General features: G+C 37.0%; 1 protein-coding gene across 1 annotated transcript in view; it reads left to right on the forward strand.

Moving 5' to 3' along the window:
- The window catches only part of LIN9 (lin-9 DREAM MuvB core complex component), a 36,714-nt gene that overhangs the window by 7,228 nt on the left and 4,891 nt on the right, over positions 1 to 24,595 (forward strand). Inside the window, exons 2-10 of the mRNA XM_065679761.1 lie at positions 1,561 to 1,593; positions 2,606 to 2,700; positions 8,380 to 8,513; positions 11,516 to 11,641; positions 16,335 to 16,492; positions 17,600 to 17,733; positions 18,702 to 18,821; positions 18,996 to 19,097; positions 23,775 to 23,855. Of these exons, the coding sequence (XP_065535833.1) occupies positions 1,561 to 1,593; positions 2,606 to 2,700; positions 8,380 to 8,513; positions 11,516 to 11,641; positions 16,335 to 16,492; positions 17,600 to 17,733; positions 18,702 to 18,821; positions 18,996 to 19,097; positions 23,775 to 23,855 (983 nt within the window). The remainder of the gene's footprint in view (positions 1 to 1,560; positions 1,594 to 2,605; positions 2,701 to 8,379; positions 8,514 to 11,515; positions 11,642 to 16,334; positions 16,493 to 17,599; positions 17,734 to 18,701; positions 18,822 to 18,995; positions 19,098 to 23,774; positions 23,856 to 24,595) is intronic.

The raw sequence follows: 24,595 nt of genomic DNA on the forward strand, positions 1-24,595 counted from the left end.
TCTGTGTCATTGTCATAATAGGTATTTACATTCAAGCATATATTATGTACATTCAAGTGTGTATATTCTACATTAATCTCTGTAATTGAAATGCTGGTTAAAAGGACTGCCTATGATTATACATTAGTTATTCAGAACAGTTGTGTACAAAATCACTGGCATTTAATGTGAGGCTGGGACACTATAAATTAATAAATATTTAAACTAAAATTTTGGATAGTTTGAATAAACTTAATCGATCCCAAATCACTTTTGCAATTTTTATAATTTCTGAAATATAGTTTATATAGTTTTATATAGTTTCTGAAATCTGTATTAAATATTGATAATTTTTTATTGTAACACATTATTGCTTAGAAGATCATCCTAGTTTCTGGGTTGATGGCCCTGGTAGTATATGCTAAATGGAAAAAGCAGGGAGAATGTACCATATTCCATGAAGTTTGCTGCTAATGTATGTAGCCCCTAAAATCAGTATAGAAGAGTTTGACAAGAAACCCCATGTATCATTGTTGCCTCCAAGGTAAAATTAAGCTTATAGATATTTACACTGTCATTTTTATATCCTACATGTATTCTGAGGTGATAAGCTACAGAACTGTTGGTGTTAATAATTTTCTGTGGCTTGTTATGTTAAAATAATTTAGTTTAACTTTGAACTTGCCTAGATCAGGAATTCCTTATTTGGACGCTTGTATTCCTAAATATAAATGCCTTTTTCCGGTTACATTACTTTAGTTGCAGGTTAAATGAAAACAAATGAGCAGCCTTATTCCAGCATGCATCTGTTGAAGATTAACTATCCCATGTGGAAAACTCCTTGGCAACTAAAGCTGTTTGGGAGTGGTGACCTTATAAAGCTAGTAGGTAGTGCAGTAACATTGTGCCAACCATCAATTCTCTACCTGTTGTTTCTGATGCCAGTCAACTAATGCCCTGCTCTGCTGACCAACCATCATTTCACAGGTGAAGCATCTGAGTTTGGTGATTAACAAAGGATCTCAGGCACTTCAGCTATGAGACTGACACACTCCCCCGTAAAGCTTTGTTGCCTCTTGCTGAGTTGTTTTCCACTGTTGACATACTCACCCTTGACTGAATGGAGTGTTCTTGATTGATAGAGGAAAATGATTGTATGTTCAGAAGTCCCCAAGATTTTTCAGAATAGTGATCCATGCTGAAAAGCCAATATCTCATCCATTTGATGATCCTGATGGCCCTGTTTCTGCCTCTCCATCCCAAATGACATGTACTTTCCCCAATTTGCTGTGTTAAACAAAAGTGCTCAGCATCTGAAGCTGTTTTGTAGATGTGAAACTGAAGGGGGAAGGGGGAACCCGCGAAACATGAATATGCTTTCAAGATTCATTGGGTAATAAACATATAATGCTGTATTTAGTGCCGTGGAGGGAACACTGGGTTCACTCATTCTGCTCTGAAAGATTCAATGTTAAATTCCACTTTCTGCCTAAGAATAAACTTAAGAATGGGTAGACTCTGCATAGGTTGTATGGTTTGAAATAACTTGTGATTTATGTGGACTTTTTTGATACATTGCAGGTTCTTCAGCAAAAGCACTTGTGAGCTTGAAAGGTAAGAAATGAATGTGCTGTTTAATTGTACCCAGTCTGACTTTCAGGTTTATTTAGTTTCCTGCTTCAAAAAGTTAAAGAAAATAACACTGAGGAAGGTTTGGAGGGTTTTTTGAAATGTGATTGATTTTATTGTGTATAGTTGTTAGTTCTATAAGCTAATAATTCTTGGTGGTTGAAACTACATATGTTGTGGTGTATTTAGACACTGCTTTTCTGAGTGGAATTCCTGAAATGTGTTTTTTCTTCTTAAGTGCTGCCTAAGCATCAGGTTTGATGAGAAGATTGAGGTAATCTTTCCTCTCTTGAGGATGAGATGGGAGGGTTCTTAGTGACACCTGTACATGTGACAGAATTTACAGTAGGAAGGAATTCAGTTTTGTTTTCTGTCAGGAAGTTATGGGCTAAATAAAAAGTCTGTTTCTTGTATCTTTTTATTTGAAATTGTCTATATGAACATTTGTACAATTTTTGAAGACTTAGAATCTGCCCAACAAGTTTCTTTATCTATTACAAGACTTCTGTTACACAAAGACAATGGGTGTGTTGAATACGTAACTTGTATAGGTTTATTTCAATAAAATTGGATTTACTTGTTGGTGTGCACCTACTTAAATTGTTTTTAGAACCAGAAGAAGGTCAGGTCTTGTAGAGCTTTACCCTCTCCAGGATTCAGTGACAGATGCTATACGGCTGTCCATAGATGTGTGTCAGCCTGGCACTGGAAGCAAGTGGTACCAGCAAAGGAGGCTTCAAGGAATCTTGAAATGCTGTCAGGAGGAACAAAATGTTTTGTTCATGTTTCTTCTTGTACTTAAAATCTCTTTCAATTAGTGTTCAGAATGATTTCATAAAAACACTGAAATCTAAAATCCATTTGTAGTTGAATCCAAAGACGATGTTGCAAGTAACAAAAATGTATTGGTAGTTGATGATGCTATGCTAGTTTTTGGATAGTAGTTATGCTAAGACATACATATATTTATATTAAAGACATGATTTCTTCACAACAGAGGGAAGTTTATCCAGTTCTTGGAATGAAAAGTACAATTCTCTGCAGAAAACACCAATTTGGAAAAGCAAGAATGCTGGTTCTGCAGCAGAAATGGTAAGAAGCAATAAAAAGACAACTTCAGGATTGGTAAAATACCTTTGAGTGAGTCAAATTTAAGGATTAAAAAAATTGGACGAGATTTAGTTTCATAATTTCTGTATGTTATGTCCTTCCCAAGCAGTCTGTGCAGTTTGAATATGAGCTGAAAACATGCTTTGTAAATGAATGATCAAATTACATTGCTGACTTTATTGAAGATGTCTCAAGGTCATCTTCTTTCTTTTTTGTAATGCAAGTGCTGTGTGAAATGTTTGTACTGTGTCTACAACCTTGAACTTAGGAATCGCTAATTCTGATTAACCATTTGTTTTATCTCATGAAATGCCTCACTTCTAATTATGGCTGAGAAGTGACTTGTAAAGGAAAGGAAGGGATAATGTCATAATGCGCTTCCATCATCGTGCCTTCTGGGGGGCAGATTGTCATATAAATAAAAGAATGTCAATGAAGTGTCTTTTAGTATTCTGAGGGGTACCACAGGAGACCTTACATTAAAGAACAAGCTCGGGGTAGAGGAATGAAAGGTGATGAGCCCACAGCCTCCAAGGGCATGTATCTGGTGGTTGGGTTGACCATTTCCCTTTCTTTTTTTTGAAATGCTCCATTGTTGTTTCTTTTTCCCTTGTATCACATTCAAGCTTTTCTTGACCGTTCGCAGCCTCCTCTACCTTTCCAAATCATGTGATTTTTTTGGTTTGGTTTTGCCATCAGTTATAATGCACCCAAAGCTTTGTTTACATCTGTAATGCCATGTGCTCTTTATACTACACCCTGGAGAGTACATGAAATACTGTCTCAATTGCTAGGTAGATCTTCCTCCCATACTCTTCTGGTGTTGCTGCCTTCTACAGCAGTTGCACGCAGCTTGCCAGCTATCATCTGGTTTTTATTCAAATCATTATCTTTGTGAACTCTTTGTTTATTGGAAGGGAAACATTATGTTTGAAAACTATTGCACTTGCCTACTCTGCACAGAGTCAAAACACCAGAGCAGCATCCAGTAGTGCATTAAGCAGTGTGACTAATACCTGTCGTATGTAGCTTGTTGTGTCACCTTCTCCCTGTAGACAAAGAGAAAGGTATTTATTTTGCTAGGGTTGATGCAGATATATATAAATACACGCATGTTGCTATGTGCTCATGCTAGAGGACATAAGAGGACTAGAGCTTTGTGATGGCCGTTAGCCTCCTGCAGAGGTTTATGTCACAGTTTTCAGCTCTTCCCCAGGAATGCTCATCCTCTCACAGAAACAAGCCTTACTCGTATCTTAGAAGATCACATATGCTGAAGAATCAAAGTCAGTAGGCATAACATTTGTGTGAAAACTCTTGTCAATCTTTAGTATGCTGGCTGTAGGTATTAAAAATAAGGAGCTGAACTTTGAATGCAGCTCAGTATTCTGTAGAAAGCTGGAAGAAGGGTCAGAGGGTCATCTCGCGTCTTAGCAGTGGCCCACGTTGCTGAGATGTGATGTAGTCATTTGTACTCGTTTGAGTTCCCTGAACACTGCAAGTTTTGCAGATCTGTTGTACTCTTGGTTGAAAAATCTTTCCAAAAATGCCTGACCTATTTAGCTCACGAGGATGATACCTCTTTGCCATGCTTGTTATTTTATTCTTGTGTGAGGCACTGGCAATCCAGACTGATGAAATGCTCTCATCGTTTTGGGTACTTCCTTGGAATAGAATTTGGCAGCTTCTGTTGAGGGTTGTAAAATAGCTCTCTTGATCTAGATCATAGCCTTTAGTGTAAGGTTGAAGGAACTCAACCTTTGTTTAGATTGGTTTTGCATTTGTGTTCCTGTGTTGCTTTTCGTCTCGTGTAATCTCATAAAACCAAGAAGAACTATGTAGACACTTAGGACAAAAATACTGTTCTGGAACCAGCATCTCAAATGTCAAGACTAAAATAAAATTGTTCAACCTGGCTCTTCATCCTATGGGCAAAATGCTGTGATGAACAAGTCCCAGAGTTCTGCACTGGAAGAGTTTTTATTGTTGGAACAGTATTTATTGTTTTCTTGCTCAGAAGTTAGGATAGTTCTGACCTCTTTTAGGGTGATGGTTTGTCAGGGATGGCAGAGATGTTATTAAAAAAACCCATAAAGACATTGTGATTGAAATTTAAGATTGTTCTTAAGGTTAGTGAACTGGAAGACATAAAGAAAAGATTTATGTAGGTGAAGAGAGAAAAACAGCATCCATAACAATATGATAAACAAATTACTCTGTTAATATGATGTGGGCACCATTTAGTTACCTTCCTCTGTTCCCTATACTTCTCTTTCCTGGTTTGTAACATCTACAAGGAATGAATGTTTTCTTTTGTGTGCTGAATGTGCTTAAGTGTCTAGTACATACACAGCACTGCTGTTGCTGAAATAGACTTATGTGGCTATATTTATAAAATACACATAGCTTGGAGTAGGAAAGGTGCATTTCCCTGGAAAGCTCCAGCTGTTCTCACGGCATAGGACAGATTTTTTTTTTTTGCTACCACTGATGAATTTAATAGAGAATATTTCTTTTCAAATAGATACTGTAATCAGACACAAACTTGTTAAACATCTTTCTTAAGGGTAGATGCTTGTTAGTGAAATTTTATTTTACTTTTGTGATTTGTTTCTAACTCTTACTAAAGCTTATATTTGTCATCAGTATTCTTCACATTGTGTAACAGATGACATGGCCAGATCAATTTGTAGTGTTTTCACCATCTGTACTGAAAGAAGTGAAATCTGCATTTGTTCTGCCTTTACTCATCACCTTTGTAAATAGTTGGAAGTACAAGGAATGCTACAGGGTGCAGTACTGCAAAGCAAAGGAGACACGTTTCAGCTGTGGCTGGCTCCTGTGTTGTGCCACAAAGTCTTCATGGAAGGAAAAGCTGCTTACCAAAGCAGCTTTTACTCTTTCGTCCTTGTTGAAATACAAGTGTTTTGTCATAGGTTAAAATGTTGAGGAATAACTAAATGGAAATGTCTTTTTTCATGACACACATTCGCAATATGGTTTCTTGCATTCAATCAGCCTTCTAATTCTATTTGAGCCATAGTCAATTAGCACACAAGTCAATTTAAGTTAGCATAAATTCTAAATTCTTCTCTCTTCTGATATTTTCACATAACTTATTCAAGCTTTAGTTTCTTCAGACTTGATCTTCTTGGCAGTTTGCAGTGTAGACACTTCCAATGAGTTAAAAAACAACAAACCCACAACACTTTATTAGACTTTAAAGAAATCCTTTCCAACAAATTTTATCCAGCTAATGTTTTTACCGAGAACATACCAGAACAAATACGCTGTTTGAATAAGTGCTTTTTTTGACCCAGAATTTAGAACAAACTGTTTAACAGATGTGCTTATAATCAAAGGAAGCTCAGATACACAAGTGTTTAGACACCTAACTCCTCTGGAAACAAGTGGGAGTTAGGTTCCAAATACTTCCGTGGAACTGGGCCAGCAGTATAGTAATGGGTTATAGTTAGCACTGGAAAGCTTGGAATCTCACATTCCTTCTTCTCTTGGCCCTTAGATCTTTAACTGCTAGGAGGCACTATTTATTGTGTACCACGTGCCTTAAAACCAGTAGGTGGCAAGAGAGAAGGCATTCCATTTCTCTCACTGTGAATTCTGTGCATGAACAGAGAAATCAGATTACTTTTCTTGTAATTTAATCTTAATTTTGATACATGCAGCCCTTCAGAAACTCAAAATGGAGTCATCTCTTCTGTGAAGATGACAGGCAAATAAACATAAGGTCGCCCAAAAGAAATCAGAACTTTGTGTTGGTTCTACAGGTATCTACATGTATGCAGATATTTTTACCACATAGGGCAACAAGCCTATCTGTGTTAGTTGAAAATCAGAATATATTTGCTTCTCAAGTTGCATTACCAGTTTATGAATATTCTCGTGAGGAAAGATGTTGATAGGAGTAGGCCACAATTCAAAACAGATTTATACTTTTCTTCACGCAAGTGCGTTCCTCAGTTTGAGAGTATCTGTTCTTTTTTGATCCTGGACATAAGCATACGGTGCTAAGGATTCCAGACTAATTGCCCATCTTGATCCCACAAACAGCTGTATCCTGTAGTCTGCATAAACTTACTCATCTTCAGTTGAAAACTGTCTACTTCTTTTGCACTGACTACATCATTTAGGAGGCTGCTGGAGAACGAATGTATTTCAACAGTTAGGAACTTGCTGTAGATTTATAGCCTAAATGGATTCATGGCCATCTATTACCTTATTGATCCTCTAATGATAATGTCTTCCAATTCAAACAGCTTTTTTTTCTACTTTTCCACTTGACTGTCTGCTTTTTTCATGCTATATCAAGGATAGCTGTTATTTTTCTCAGCCTTCGATTGCTATGTTAGACAGGGCAACATCTCTTAGTCCCAAAGAATTGGCTCTCTAGTACCTTTGTCTTCCAGATCACTTCTCTGTACCTTCAAGTCTATAAGCCTGAATTTGACACACTTTAAAAATACTATTTGAATACTGGTCTTATTTGCATCTGAACTGTACCGTGCAGCATCGAACAGGGAAGGCTTAGAGATGAGGGCCATGGCATTTCTCTCTATTTGTGATTTCTTAATGGTAGAAAGGGCTGGATAATACTGTATGCCTGATTGGTTTGTACTTAAATGTCTGGTTCATGAAGTCCAGCAGTTGCTAGATAAACGTGTGAGGGGCTGCAGCTGCTGTAGCTCACTCATCTTGCTGTCCTGCTGGGCTTTGTTTCCTGGAGTTCCAGTGGGAGAAAGGGGACCTGTACGTAGAATAGTGATTACACCCAGCAGGAGCCAGCAAAGGCCTGCCTTATGCTTTATCCTGTTATTGGTGCTACTAAAGGTCAAACTGCTTTTGAGCATTTGCAGAAGGTTAACAACTGATTATGGCATTGGGGCTCAGTTAAACGAATATTTTCAAAAGCTGTGCTTCTGTTGCAAATAAGTTTTTCTGTCTCAGTAAGACAGCCAACCCTGGAACAGAAGTACGGAATTAGTTTTCTACACTCTTGTTTATATGCATGTCTATGTATTATGCATGTAACCCAAGACAGTGTCTTTCTTGCAATTTATAAAATAGCTTTTAAATGAAATCAAAACTTGCTAATGTCCGTGCTAGTTTCTTTTGCAGATTTCTATGAATCAGGCACTGCTCAAAGCTTTGGCTGTGTCACATTTCTGTGCTAGCTTTATGCTTGGGTTAAGAAGAACTAGCAAGAGTAAAAGCGCTACTGCAAATGAGGCAGTTGGGGTTGCTGGTATCTGAGCCACATCATCACATATGATATTGAAGACAATGTTCAGTGGTGCCTCAAACTTTGGAAGTCTGTGTATACTTCAGTGCCATGCTGCTGTTACCAATAATGCAGTTCCAGTGTTGGAAAATGTTTGTGTTAGAAGAGATACGTGTAGAAGAGATAATTTGCTGTGTTGATCCTGCTAAAGTTTGCGTCTGTTCAGTTGATGCACTGCTGATGATACAATGCAGTAAGAATTATTACAGATCTGCAACAAAACATTGTCATGAAACAGTATATGTGATGAAAATGGAACAGTTGTTAATGTGCAAACTTTTGTCAAGAGAATCTAGTGTAATTATTTGAATATTTAACAATGTTAGACTGCGTTTAACTGTTTCCTTTATCTTACTATATAGAAGTTTAATACAACAATGCCAACACCAGACAAGAAAGCATCACAGAAGATTGGTTTACGGCTTCGTAACCTGCTCAAACTTCCCAAAGCTCACAAGTGGTGCATATACGAATGGTTCTATTCAAATATAGATAAGTATGTTTGGTTTATATCATTCTCTCTTAACAGTATAGAATCAAGTAGTTTTCTGACCTTGAGCTGCAAATTTCCGTACAGTAGTTAGATACTCCGAAGTTTATTCTTAAAGTATTAGTTATTGAAAATTGTCGTCGTTTTGTTATTTGGGATTTGTGTTTCTTTTGTTGTTGTTTTAATAATGAGCAACCTACTTGGGTAGTCTTCTATGGAGAGCCGTCCTTCATGGAAATAATCTTCTTCTTATCACCTCTGCCTCTACCAGATACAAGATTTTATTCATAATGTTTTTAGCCTCTTAGGCATGAAGGTACCAGAACACTTGGACTTTTTTCAACCCTTGGATCAATGTTATACACGGGGGATGGGAAGGATACTGCTGCTTCATAAGGTGCTGCTTCCCTAAAAGATGTAAACATTGATTTTGGGTATTTTTTTCTCCATCACCCTTTTTTTTGTTGTGATCTCTAACAGAGTTTTGGTTTGCAACTATTCAGGTTTTGTCTACATATTGGCATCCTTCTTGGATCTCCTACTCTATCTCCTAGACTGTTTCTGCAGTTTGTCCCTCAGAGTCTTTGGCACTTGTTCTCTTAACACCACTAGCAAAATGGTGCCAGTTATTTAAAAGATCCATTTTATTTTAGTTGCTAATCATGAAACCTAAAAATCCTAAAATGTAAAAATCATTTTTGGTGAATGGAATCTTCAACTCTACACCAGTTGACTAACAGATGAAACACTAGTATGTAATATTTTAAAGAATAGCTTCAGAGTTATCAAGCATTCTTTTCTGGAATTCATTCGTAGCAAAATAATTACTGTTTTTCCTTCCTATTTTAATCATGATTGCTGGGGCTGTTTTCCTTAGCTGAGAAGGCAGTCATAGCAACAGAATAATGTTTCAGGATATGTTCACCACAAGTAGAAAATTACATGTCCATTTTAGTTACTTTTAAGTTCATCAACTGTAGGATTTAATTCCTTTGAAAGAGGAATTTGTCTTTCACATGCTTTTTTTCCCTCCTTATTTGAGCACAAAACAACCTCCCCACTCCTCCCCAAAAAAAAAACCCAAACAACCCAAACCCTATTTATTCCTAGTATTAATTTCAATAATGTGACATGTATAATTACGGTTTTTACAACAATCCAAGAACTTTGAGACAATTATTTATTCTCCAGTAGTTGTCTGTGGAACTTAAAGTCTGTCAGTAGATTAGAATTTGAGTTTAGCAGGTAATTGTGAAAAACTCTTTGAAATTTACCCATGTATGCTTTAATGCTAAGTAAGATATAATCATGTTAAGATATTATAACACAGTTTACTGAGAAACTACATATCTTTGGAAGAAAAAATTTGTATGTTGTTCTGAGTGATATTTGATCTAGACGTAACAGGAAAAAGTTTAAAGCACAGAGCTGTCGACTGAAAAAATACAGCTTGCTATGCAAGTCTCAGAATATTTTAATCAAATTGTCTCATCCAAAATTGAAATCCTCAATTTAAATGCCATGTCTGCTATGAAGTTTTTAAAATGTTTTAATTTCTATGGCTGTCATTTGTGGTTATTAGATTATTGAAGCTGTTTCAGCTGGATTCTTTCTATGCTGCTGCAGAGGAAAATCCTGTTGACTTCTGACACACACAGACTTTTAAAGAGCTACTTACCACTATAGTGATTGTAGGCCCTCAGAACAAGATGCAGCTGTAGCTTGCTTATACCATTTCCCAGAGCCTCCAATCTTGTGGATGCCGTGGATTTACATTTTCCCTGCTTAGGGACAGGTGATAGTAAAAACAATCAAATACAGATTCTCTTTCTCAAACCAGTTGTTATTTACACAGGTATCTTATGTTAGCAACAGTAAAACTCTTTTATACACTCACCTGTCTGTTTCCTGAGCCTCACTGATCATTCTTTGTGGTTTCCTTTTCACTTCAAGCCACAGCTGCAGATACTCCTACTGCAGAGAGAAAATACTCTCTTCCATTCTTGCCTGGGTCTCCATATCTCTATGCACCTTTCCTCTCTACTGCCAACCCACGCACTCACTTGAAAGCAGTGTGGCTTCCAAGATCCTCTTTGTTCTGTGCTTGAGGATATTCCCCTCTAAACTCCAGCACCCTGCAGAGAGTGGAGAAAAGTGGCTTTATCTAGGATGCAGTTATTCTTTTGTTCTCACCGGGTGAGATCTATTTCAGTTGCACATGGTCTTTAATGATTAACCTGCTATTAGATGGGTATAGCCATTGCTGCTCCCTTGTCTCTTCAGCCCAAGAAGGATGTGGTACTACAAAGTAAAAGGCAGTCATAAAACAGACGGATACAGACAGATCATAGCATCAAAGAGAAATTCATAAGTTGTGTAGGTAGGTTATCTGAACTGTCACTTCTATAATATTGATCCTCTGCTTCATTGTGGAGTCATGGTATGATACAATAAAAGTCCCACGTGTATAGCTGTGGAGAATGACATCTTGGCTCAATTTCCTGTATTTTGGAACCCTCTGTTGAGAATCAGGGTTATAATTAAATGAATTTATGAAAAAGGTACTGTCTTTCTCAGTATCACTGAGAAATCACTGAGTGTCGTATATCCCAGTATGTCTCTTCCTCTGTTCTCAGCACCTCGCCATAACTTTATGGTTTCCTTCAGTGTGTTGCAGTATCCTCATGGCACTGCACTGCCTTTGCTGAAGTTTCATTTGGTGCTTTTGTATACATTCCAGAATAGGTAGAATACATGTTTCCCTGTAGTAACAAGAGAGGAACATATTTAAACATGACTGATAGTAAAGCTCAAGTAGAATAATACTCCTGGAAACTTTGTTTTCAGCTGAATTTATTTCAGGTTAAATTTGGCCTTTGGAGTGTCTTGTTTATACAACTAATTTATACTTCTTGTTTTCAATGTATTTCTTATAATGGATGGGGTTTGGAATCTCATGACAAAGGTTTATTAAGTGTAGTTAACAGAGGACAATTATGTTTCAACAGACCTCTATTTGAAGGCGATAATGACTTCTGTGTCTGCCTGAAAGAATCTTTTCCAAATTTGAAAACCAGAAAACTGACAAGAGTAGAATGGGGGAAAATCAGACGATTAATGGGAAAACCACGGAGGTAATTTTTTTTTTCTTCTTTTCAGCTAATAACTGCATGTAGCTTTCATGTCACTGGAATTGTTCCTTTTAAAATACTTTTGCATACAGGCAGTAAAGCAAAATAATAGCTCTCTGAGCACACACCCCACTCTCCCACATACCCTGTTACATATATGCATGTGTCCAGTCCATGTAGTTCTCATGAGCCTGTACTTGAAAAGTTCTCTTACCACTCTGGATAACTTAAGTGTCCAAGCTAGGATATGTTGAAATTATTGTTGTATCTTCTAGGCTGCAGTGCTTCCTGACATAGAAGACAGGCCAATTTTTCAAGATTTTCCTTTTTCCTGGCTATAACTAGCTCTCCATGGGGAAAACAAGTGCACATTTTCATCTATTTTATTATTTTTAATACCATTTTATAGATCATCAACTTTTCCTGGCTTGGCTGCCAAAAGGGAGAGAGGAGATAGTCACCCATGAAATACTTATATTTTGTAGAATGAAGCCAGAATTTAATGCAGAGCATAGTTTTTTCTATAATTTAGAATTTTCCATTCTTAAACCTACTGATTTCAGTTCAGCCTTTACATAGAACCTTAGCCTAATACAGTTTAGCCTAAAGAAGAAAAGTCTTAGGGAGGATCTCATCTCTGTGTAGAAATACCTGAAGGTAAGTCATAGAGAAGATGAGGCCTGGCTTTTTTCAGCATTGTCTGGAGACAGGACGAGGCAATGGGCAAGAGCTGAAACACAGGAGGTTCAGTCTTTGCATAAGAAAATAGTTCTTTTTACTCTAAGGGTGACTGGGCACATGGCACAGGTTGCCCAGAGAGATGATAGGATCTCCATCCTTAGAGATACTTGAAGGGTGTCTGGACATGTCCTTGGCAGCCTCCTGCATGTGTCTCTGCTGGATAGGATTGGAGCAGGGTCTCTCCCAAGCTCAATCATCCTATCATTGCGTAAGATCAGGAGACAAATGTGTAAGTAGTGTTGCAGAAATAAAAGACTGGTTTGTTTATGAAAATACAAACAGTAAAGCACCGAACTCGTTTCATGGATCACTGTACTGTGTCAGATTATACTTTGACTGATGGAGGCTATTTCATCTCCTGTACTTACAAGCAACTTTACGAAACTTAAAAATTACCAGTCAAGGGAAAGCAGCAGAGCCAGCTTTAAAATAGGTCCTTTTGGAAAAGCATTCATATCATTTGAACTTAACTGAGAAAGCTTTTCATTCCTTTTATCATCATGTTTCCCACTGAGAGGGAAATGGTGTATCTGGAGGTTATATCATCACTTATTCATTTGACTTTTGCCAAAAGTGGGTACCAGTATGAAAGATCAGCTTGCCTCATTCAGCAGTCTGTTGGACCAAAGATAAAACTGCTTGCTTTCTTTTTTGGGAGTGAGCTTGATTTGGGGTTTTTTATTAAGTTACTTTTTAAGAAGACTGATTCATGCCTAAGAAACCACAGGTCTAAATAAGCAGAAGTTTGTTTTATCTGAATTCTGAAGTACAAATATTTGACTGGATATTGTCTCATTTTGTTTGTTAACCAAAACTTTGAGTTCTTGCTTTTTATCCACATAAAATAAGCATTCCTGTTTGCGTTTCATTTCTTTAATCATCAAATATTGACAGTCTTTTTAGTATGGCCATAGTGGTCTTTGGCCTTAACAGTTCTGACAGATTTTAAATTATTCCAAATCATTTGAATAATTTGGAAGCTTTTTCAAGGTAATTTTCATCTGCCTCTCAAGCAAAGTTGGTTTTATACATTATTATTCTGTTAGAAATTTCTTCTGTCTGTCCTCATCATATGCCAGTAAACTAAATACCATGTCAATACTGCTATGTTCCCATGAAGGAATTAAAGCTAAGACATTTTGCATCCACAGTGTTGATGGCAGAGGATGGTAGTGTCTGTGTGAGAGTTGTGCACATGGTCATCGTCTCTTTCTTTTTTTAATTTGTTTTAAATATATTGTAATATTTTCTTATGTCTGCTGCTACACTAAATGTCCTATCACACCATCAACAGTGGGGTTGATTGGCACAACAGTATTCTTCATGGGAGCCTGCAAAGCTTGTAAGATTCCGCTAGACTGTGGGGAAAGATATGCTCCAAGAAAAGGAAGAGGTAATAGTTAGTCTTGTGTACTCTGTATAAACTTCATTGGGGTTGTGAAATAGCAATGGATATGAAATTAAGTTCAGATATGCTTGTCCTGCCACTATATGATGGTGATGACTCCTCTGTTCAAGTTCTCATTACTGAGGAAGAAATCGAAAACAAAGAGGTTACAATGTGATCTGTACCATAGTTTTAATCTGTTGGGTTTTTTTCATAGGAATGGCATGAAAATGGGATAACCTTTATGAAATGCATATGGGGGATGTGGGGTTGGAGATTTCCTTTAACAGAAACCAAGAAATACATTGCAAGTACTTTCTACATTCATGACCTACAGCATTGGGAATGGAGACTTTTTAAGAATGTCTGAGCTAGCAGTAAAATAGTAGTTGGTATTGTAGGGAGCTTCCAGGGTCAGTGATTAGTATATCAACATTTGAATTTGTATTTCTAAGAGCATGGGTCAAAGAACATCAGGTGATAACGGATGTTCCTGATGCAAGAACCTGGACGTGATTAGAAGGACTAATATTAAAGTCTATATTGCTTTGGGGTTTTTTTCCCCTTCCCCCCCCCCCCCTTTTTTTTTTTATCTTGCTGTAACTAGTTACTCCAGTCAATGGAATTAGAAAGCTCTGACCTGCATTTTGCTGTTTCATATTCCTAGCCCATGACAAGCATTATTTCATACTTGCTCCTTTCAGCAGTAAATATGAAGCAAATAGCATCTTTAAATGAGACAATGCAAATCAGCTTTGCATAAGTTTTCCAACCACCATCACTCTCTCTCTGTGATATCCCTTTCCAGATATTTTCTTAATTGAGGATCATTAGGCAATACATAACTGCAGGTGAACACATTGTGCTCTTCAGTAGTAAACTGGTGACTGCGACGTGCACCTACAGTTGCTACCACGCATTTTCTAGACTATACAAAAACTAGTGATGACTTTTATGGTGAGAGATTGGACAGCCTGGTAAAGGAACCTTCAGTGCAGTGTATTAGTGCACATACCTGACAGAAGTACATAACAGCTTCAGTTTGCTCCTGTTCATTCTTTTTACTTTTTCTTATTTTTAGTGTCTTACTTAGGACTAAGATCTCACTGTGTTAATTGTCCATATATCTTAGGAGCCATGTATAAGATAAAAAGCAAATGATGTATGCACATAGGCAAATGAGCGTGAGACTGCTGGTCGGTTGGAAAGAAAGTAGTCTCAGTGTCCTGGCAGTTTAGTGCTTATGACTTCCCATACACATTGCAAGGAAGAGAAATTTTGGAGAATAGTGAAATGGCTTTGTGGAACTCTCCAAGTGAGGTGAATACAGAAGAAAACGTAAGAATGTTTATTTTGGCATATAATGAGAGGAGTGGAAGCAGACTTGGAAGTAGGAGCTGGCTGCTCAGTACGGAGTGAGTGATAAGTAATCTTGAAGGGATTTAAAACAGAAAACAATTTGCAGTGTCGAAGGGGGAGCTAGTAAAAGAGTTGTCAATATCTTCTAACATAACCCCATAAAATAGGATCAGTAATCAATATATAACTGTGTGAGTTCTGTGGCAAATGTTTGAATTGGATTTGACTGCAGTAAAGCAATTAACAAAGGAGTAAATTGTTTAATAAAGAACTGCTGCTGTGATTAAGCAGGCCTACAATAGCTTCTGCACTCCTAAGTGTCTTCTTTCATTGACACAAGAATCATAAACTTTTTTTTTTAATAAGGAATGAGAGAGAGGATCGAGTCCTTAATGTCTTTAGGCTTTCAGTATCTCCTTCCTGCATCATGCCCTTTCAGTAGGTTAAAAGTGAAAATGAATAAAACCAAGGAACAGCTTTGTGAGTAAGTCTTCCATCTTTTAGATTACATTTAAGACACACACCCACACACAAAATGATGGAGGGGACGGCTAGAGACTATCGGATTTTGTACAATAGCCCAAGTTCAGACATGTTCGTACATTTACTACGATCAATCTCAGAACAATTCATCTGTGTAATAGAGATTTTGTGGCTGAGTTGTACTCTGTACAGATGTAAGAAGATGAGACAGAGAAGTGCCCTTTTATGTTCTGAGTCCGATGCCCTTTAGTACTCAGTTTAATTGAGATAATGAGCACACATGAAAGGGATCTACTGTGTATTAGGAAGTGATGGCAGCCAGGGACCTCACAGTAAGTCCTCCTCACATGCACTGAACAGGTATTCAGAGTAGACTGAATGTGGGACCTGCTTCAGCCTTGTTGTGACACAGGTGGATCCCTATAAGCAAAGAAAGTCCTAAAAAGCTATATTCTTCTGATGTTGTGTACTATATACTCCAGAATGCAACAGCTGGCATTTTGGAGTATTATTTTTAAATAAACTGTTATTTTAGGAGTGATTAATTCTGGGGAATAAGACTGCCTAAATCCATTCAATGAATTCCTTTCTCTTGAACACTTCACCCCAAGCATTTTCATTTTCCTCTCCCTGATTTGTAAATAATGCCTATTTATTTGATGTGTCTTCACATATGTATGCTTTCAGTGCTGAATTTAAGTATAGTTTTACTGAATTGTATTATAGGTGTTCCTCTGCATTCTTTGAGGAAGAGAGATCAGCGTTAAAGCAGAAACGACAGAAAATAAGACTTTTACAGCAGCGGAAAGTTGCAGACATTTCACAGTTCAAAGATCTTCCAGAAGAAATCCCATTACCACTTGTAATAGGAACAAAAGTTACAGGTAGTTTCTTCAAAACAAATGAAACACCACCTAAGTGTTCTGCAAAGATTTTAGTAAACCCTAATATACTTAGTGCACATAGTTAACACATCACAATTTGCATGGGTTTATTGCTAACTCATTGAGAAGGTGCATGTGAGGATTAGCTTGTGTTTTTAAAGCAGTGATACAGTTTTGAGGTACAAAGATAGTATGATTGGTTTATTATTGCTGTGGGTCAAATTGTAGATGTAATTTTTTTCAAGTATATCTATCCAATCATGGAGACAGCTGTGCTTAAATGCAAAGAACTGAGTGTTGTCTGGGAGGTTAAAATCTAACCTAATTTACAGCTTAAGCTTTTATTTTTCCACAAATACAAAGATGTTGGTTTTGAAACAGATACACAATTGATACTACATATACAGTTGGGCTTGTATGTTGAACATGGCATTGCCTTACTGAAAAAAACTTACACAACTGAAGAAGGAATATTGTTAAAAACATTCAACAAGTTCTCATTCCACAAGTTTTGTCTGATCTTATAAAAACTTGAATTTTACCATCCTGTTTGTGATCCTGATGCTTTTCACTTAAGCATGGCATCTCCTACTCAAGCCGTTACTGTTCATTACTTTTTTCATTCTTCAGCAACACTGCCTTTAATTCTTGCTGAAGAGCAGGCATGCACAACACTGCCTCTTCTCGCTCTCCTAGAGCTGTGTCCGTGAGCTGTGTTCCTCATTGTCTTTTGCTCAATATGCAGTCATCAGTGAAAGTGCTCAAAGAGAAATGGTATGCAAAATCAGCTGGAAATTGAGTTCTGCCTGCAAAATTTGTCTGTCAGAAGGTATTGGGTATTAAATAGTGGTTTATGTAGCCACAAGTGTAGTGCTAAGGATTAAATCTGGGCAATGCTCGACTTGGAAAAATAAATTTGATAAGCATTTGGATAATATTTCTATTGCATACAATTCTTTTTCTGGGTTTATGTTTTTTTCTCATTTAATCTGTGGTTTTTAAATATATCTATAAACGGTTACTTCCAAAAGATGTATTAAGTCTTTTTCTCAGTGGTATCAGAACATTATAATGTTTGGTTTGTTGTTCTTTTTTTCTTACCTAAAGCACGTTTGCGAGGTGTCCATGATGGATTATTCACTGGACAAATAGATGCTGTAGATACCCTTAATGCTACCTACAGAGTGACTTTTGACAGGGCAGGTCTTGGAACACACACAATCCCAGATTATGAAGTTCTTGTAAGTATTGATGGCACGTTTTAAAATAGTATGAAATAAAATACAAAAATCTACAATGGCATGCTTTAATCAAAAGGAAGAAAATTCAAAATCTTGTATCTAGGTGGTATTTTCATAAAGTAGAAACAGACATAATATGCATGGTAAATTCCAGGGAAATGAGCTTCTGTTTATGGTTTAATAGAGCAGGGTAACCCTCTATGATAAAAACATAATGGCTCAAACTGGAATAATTTATTAGACGTACTATTGTAGGCTATTATAATAGCCTGACTTTAATATTAAGAAATATAACAAGTCATGTAAGATCCCAAAGAAAATTGTGCTAGGGAATCCTGACAGGATTCAAGAAAACCTGTCCCTTTGTGATTTGCCACAGCCTGGAAAGGCCTGTGGTAGTTGCAAGCAAGTATTATGAGTTGATTTAACCTCATTTTGAAACTTTTTATGGTAATGAGCAACACTCACCTGTGGGGATGTTGCTGTGGTCAGACAGTTTGGGATTATTTTCTACCTCATGCGTGTTCCTACCAATTTATGAGCTCCAGGAATTGTTCCTGCCAAACAGTCTGACCTAGACCACAAGATTTTCAGAGGACCTTTTGTTCTTTTGTGTCTTGTATAATCTTGAATCTGCTAAGAGCCCATAATTAGTCTAGTCTCTCTCATGATCTGAGTTTGGAGCCTCTGCTGAACTCCATGATTCAGCCATGATTTGTCTGCAACTTGCCAATATAATTTTTGGATTAGAATTATTTGGTATGATGCAATAACGTTTTGAAAACTCCAGCAATGGAATACAGTTTTAAAGCTCCTGCTAGCCCAAAGCATAATGTTAATCTTTTGACATTGCTGTGTTGGGTCGTGGATGGGGTTGGCAAGTTCAGATTCCAGAAATAAATTACATATTCCAAAAGATGTGTAATATTCATGATAGCTGAAGTACATCCTTCCTTTTCCTGTCTTAGAGTAACGAGCCTCATGAAACCATGCCAATTGCTGCCTTTGGACAGAAACAACGGCCTTCAAGGTTCTTTATGACCCCTCCCCGATTGCAATATACACCTTCACTCCAGTCTCCAATTACAGTAAGTTACTTTTTTCATGTAATGTTAATCATTGAAGTATTTCCTGATACATGCTGAAGCTGTTACCTTCAACAGGTGTTGAGATGAATTTTCTGAGGTTATTCAGCAAGATCAAAAATTTAGAAAATCCTTCTAAAAATAAGCTATTAATTAAATGTTCTTTGTTTTGTGTAGGACAGTGATCCTTTACTAGGACAATCTTCATGGAAAAACAAAATTTCAGGCACAGATAGTGAAACACTAGGAGGTTTTCCAGTAGAATTCCTTATTCAAGTGGTAAGCATTAACCACAACTCTTAATTTTGTTGCGTATTGTCCTTTTGTGTTTATTCTGCCAACTCTTCTGAGCGTCTGTTGATTTGTGAGAGAGATGATGATATGCAAATTGCTTTTTGAGAAGATGCTAATACTACTTGGTTTTATTCCCCCTCACCCTTTCTTAATTTTCTCACTTGTTCATAAGCTTTGAAATATGCTGCTCTTTAGACCACAGGAGGGGATTCTGTCTCCAAAAGTGTCTTACTTTTCCCAGCTCTACCATTTGGTCTTAAAAAAGATGATATTTCTACCTGCAGGCTTAGGACTGTGTTAAGACTTTGTTTATTTAAGTTATAGTGGCATTCTGCAAAGAACATTTGGCCATCTGTGTTATTGTATATTGTATAATACTGTATTTTGTATTATGTAATGTCTATCCTTTTGGAGACAAAAAGCAGCACTCCTTTCCCTGAAAACAAACATACATGTTACAGATAAGAAAACTGTGTTCTTGTCTTCATCATTACGGAGTAATTCCTCAGTGATTTTTGTACATGGGTTCAGAAGAGCATAGACAAGTAATGTTAGGAAGATCAGATTCACTGAGTATCAAAACTCATCAAAGCAAGATAAGTTCCATCAGCATGATGGAAGAATGTAGTTGCTTATGTTGCCTTACGTTAAGATCTGTGATTCTTTACCAGTTAAAGCTGTTTTAAACCTGCTAAAGGAGATGGGAATGATCTGAGTTCAGAATATGAATAACTAAGAAATAATATTGCTAGACACATCTCAAATTTTAAAGTGTACGTAATCAGTCAAAAGAATCAAGTTGTGTCTGTAGCTCACATGAAACTGGTATTTCAGTCATTCAACATAATTAACTTTATTTGATAGAATGCTCTCTTCAGTCTTTTAGACAAAACTTACTGTATGAAGCTAATTTTGGGAAAGGTCCAAAAGGTACTGTCTGTGCTGCTGAATTGTGTCTGCAGCTATCCTCCTTCAGCCGCTGAGAATGACTGATGAAACTGGGTAATTAAGGTGTATTGAGCTTTGCAACTATTTAGTGTGTTAAGTTGATCTGTTTATGATATTGTTTCTGTACTTTAAACTTGAAAATGTGTGATTTCTCAGTCACATTTGGTGGTATATTATTACTTATTATAATGAAATCCGAGTTTTAAAAGTACAGGTCTCTTTCTTGCGTTACAAACGGTGGCATTTTACAAAGATACCCCATTAATATGTATTATTGCTTGAAGATTTTTGAAAGATTTTGAACAAAATCAAGCCACAGAGTTTTGGCTTTTATTTATGGGAGCAACTTACTACTTTATGCAGGTTTTTGATGAAGAATCACACGGCTTAAAAATACCCCAGAAACATTAATTGAAGGACCGTGCGTTATTTTCAAGCATCTTAAGCATCTTCAACTTTTTTTATTAGAAGTTTAAGGATGGTACTGAAATTTGGTGTTCTGAGATACATGAGACTGTTAAATACTGATTATTGATTGCACTGCATCCACCAGTCCAGATGTATTTTTACATTAAAGGTGATTATTAAAGATGTTCTAGCCTTTCATACGCACTGGTACAGTAAAAAGGTCAAAGCCCTCATTCTGACTTAATGCCGATTCAGGAAGTAAATGATGAGGAAATGTTTGATTCAAAGAACACTTTGGGAGCACTCTTGCCAGGCAATTGTTTATGATGCCGTGAATGAACAATTTAATAAGAAAACTTTATTTTTGACAAAACAGGGAAAAAATGCAGTACATTTTGAATGAGGTTTCAACCCAGCCCCTTAGTTCTCTTTTTATGAGTTTTGAAATTAACTTGGAACAAAAGAAAGTATAGCCAAACTCATGTGGAGACCCTGACAAATAAATGTTAGGGTTATTCTCTTTACTTGCAATTGTAAGCAAACACTGGGACTTGCAACAACTATTTTAATCATAGTTCTACACCACTGAGTCTTGCTTTTTCTAAAGAAGTTCTTTACTGTGAGGGTGGTGAGGCACTGGAATGGGTTGTCCGAAGAAATGGTAAATGCTTCATCCCTGGCAGTGTTCAGTGCCGGGCTGGTTGGAGTCTTGGGTGACATGGTTTAGTGTGAGGTGTCCCTGCCCATGGCAGGAGGTTGGAACTTGGTGAATGTAAGATCCTTTCCAACCCAAGCCATTCTGTGATTCCATGATTCTAAATCTTCATATTAATTTCTACGTGTGTACTTTTTGGTATCAGAGAATGTTGCTCTTTCTGGCTTTTACTATGGATAATCATGTATTAGGAGAAGAATGGCTCAAAAATTAACATTATGATACTGAGAATAAACCCAGCAATAAATAAGTAATAAATTAAAACCAAAAAGCTTTTCATGCTTACATGCAATGTGTAATGTAGCCTTAAATATTTCATAGGCTATAATGTAGGTCAAAATCGATAGATTACATTCGTACGTTCTAGTCAGTATTAAAATTTGGAGGATGTTTTTTCAAGTGCTCTGCTGCAGCTTCCCACCCTTCCTCTTTGGGAAGGAACCCATCTAGGACAGACCAGCTTGTCTGCAGGGTTGTTGCGTGTCCAGTAGAGGGAGCGTGTTAATGCAGAAAAGGAAATTGGTGTCTTACTGCACACATTACTTTGAAACGCTTGTGTTCTTATAAATGCACTCTTGACTAAAAAATGTAATCTAAAGTATGAGTCTGAGCGTACTGGTTGGGTTGTTCCTTCATCTCTTTTAATGTGGAAAAGCATCTTACTGAAAACCGATTTCCAGTTTAATGGGAACAACAAATTATAACATAAACAGGATGACTTGTGCTGAGAATAGAGCTGTTAGCCAGGAATTTCTCAAGGAAGATAAAACTGAGTTAAACTATTCACTGATGATACAAGCAAATGTAAATGCAAATCTGTTTAATAAAATGTGCTAATAAGAGAAAGTTGGTAGACATCATAGACATAGTGGAAGGTCAGAGTTTCTTGTAGAAAGAATCAGATTATATTGATCACTGGAGTATATCTGGGAATACGATGACTGTAATATAAAATCCAAGCTCATGAACTGGAGAACTAGGGCCCTGCATTCTGGAATATGTCTGGAAATCAAAATAGAAGTTAGGCACCAAATCTCTTGCAAGTTTGGGGACAAATAATATATTCTGCATTAAGGTGGGGGCTCACCAGCTTCATGAAGGAGAAGGACTTAGATGTGTGGCAACAGCAGAGCTTAATGAGTAACTTTTTGGGGTTTTTCATGTAGCTGCAAAAATTGAAGTGCTGACTCAGCACAGCCATTGGGAGACAGCATAAGGACAGAAATGAGCAGATAGAACTGGAAGAGTGATAGATAGCTCAACCCAGGACAATAGCTTAACTGCTATCGCCTCTGTGTGTCTGACCATGGCTTGCCCATCCGTTCATGAGATGCATCTGGCAAAGTATTTGTAGTAGAAGCAAGTGTTGATGCAGTTTTACAGGCTTAGTTTACAGGTCTGTCATTTAGAATACTGGAAAGATGGCAGTGAATGGAATAAAGGTACAGAAAGATACGCAGATTTAGGAGATAAAGAGCCTTTTATGGGAGAGAAAACTGGAAAGACTTGGGTTGTGATTAGTCTGGTAAAAAAACAGTGCAGAAGAGATGCTTTTACTGTCTCTGAATAAACAGGGATAAATAAAGGAGGGAGAGCCTATATTTAGCTGAAAAACAGCTTTGGCAGAACAAACTACTGTGAAATGAACAAGAATGTGTTTAACATGGAAATTCCAAGAATGTTTATAATTAGTTGAAAGAGGTCCTGGAATAATTTTCTGTTAGGATTTGTGAGGTCAGGAATCCTGGCTGCATTAGGACTGAACTTGAAAATCAACGAAGGGGATTATACACAAGCAGATGTATGTTGAACTAGGAATCCTTATTTTTCCCAGTCACATGTTGCACTGCTAGGATGCAGTTATCCCCTATGAAATTTATAAAACTTGAAATCTTGGCTCTGTAACATCAGTAATAAAACTGTTACTGGTTGTAGTGGAGCTAGGATTTCTCTTGGGGCCCTAGAGAGTATGAATAGTTTTAGGAGTGATGTGTGTGTTGAGAGCACTTCCTGTGATTTCCACTTCAGCCTGCAAGGTCCCAAAGGCAGGAGAAACAGGGTATTCCCATTATGAAAGAGGGAAATGGAAAGCCCAGAGTTGTTAAGTATAAAATAGATCCAGTCTCTACACCAGGTTTAACTGCAAGAGTGTACACAAAGGGCTGGTGCTCAGTCAAGGGCATGGCTGAGAACAGGCTGAGAAGTGTGTGAAAAAGGGTATGGTGAGGTGAGTGATATTAATTGTAGTATTTGATGATAATAGCCTTCACTTTCCTTCAGGCTGCAAAAGACGAGTCTTGATTCTTCAGCTTCTAGCTGGCCATAAATTATATTAGTCTTCCCATAGGGAATTTCAGCTGATGGATTTTAGCATTCTCCAATCTAGGACACTTGAAAATGCTTTAAAAATCTCTGGAAAATCCATCATTTAATTTTCATTAATTTTTATTTCTGCGTCTTAACTTGATAAGCAACTGAGAAATACAATATAAAATGATGGAAGAAACACACATTTTATTATCTTGAATTTCTACAGCATTTCTGAACTGCTTAAGGACCTATGAATTCTAAAAATAGTTCCTTTGTTTTAGACCAGATTATCGAAAATCCTCATGATCAAGAAGGAACACATCAAGCAATTGAGAGAGATGAATACAGAAGCAGAAAAGCTGGTGAGAATGTTCTCTTTTCAGTTCTTAAAGCAGGATATGCTTTAACAGCGAATGCAAATAGGTATCATTAAAACTAGAGTCTAGATAAAATCTGTATTTTACTGCTTTCGATAATATGAAAATCTTTAATTATGTTTTTTAAAGACAAGTCAGAGGTCAGTTGTTTCAAATATGGTTCTCCTTTGACAGCATTATGCTTTGGAAACTGATGAATGTTAACATCAGTAATGTCAACATGTCAGTTGTCAGGTATAGAAAGGAAATACTATGCACTTTGAGAATCCTTTATACAAGTTTATATGGCAAGGCATTCATCATAATTTTGTGGGTAGTAGATATTTATTTAGCTTTCTGGCCAAAACAGTATCTCAGTTCAGAGATTTTTCTATATAAAGCTCTGAGTGCTCTTCACAGGCATTTAAAATGACAATACCAGAGCAGCTAGAGTATAATTAGCAGCAGCAGAATAGTTTTTTCTTGCTAGGCTTTATCTAATCATCAGTCAGTAAATCAAAATGGTAAGAATGCCTCTCCTACCACCCATGGCTATCAATCAACTTGAAAGTGGAAAGCTATCAGTCTCAACCTTCTGCTAGCATCCATTCAGACAGCTGTCTCTTAAAACATGCAGACTGAAGGCTGAAGGTTTGTGGAAAGGAAGAGGAGGCCTTTTTATGTCTCGAAACCAAAAAGCTGATTATTTTTTTTTTCATGTAAAATACTTGAATGTTGAATGATCT

The sequence above is a fragment of the Lathamus discolor genome, chromosome 5, assembly GCF_037157495.1.
Source record: "Lathamus discolor isolate bLatDis1 chromosome 5, bLatDis1.hap1, whole genome shotgun sequence".
Classification (NCBI taxonomy): domain Eukaryota; kingdom Metazoa; phylum Chordata; class Aves; order Psittaciformes; family Psittacidae; genus Lathamus; species Lathamus discolor.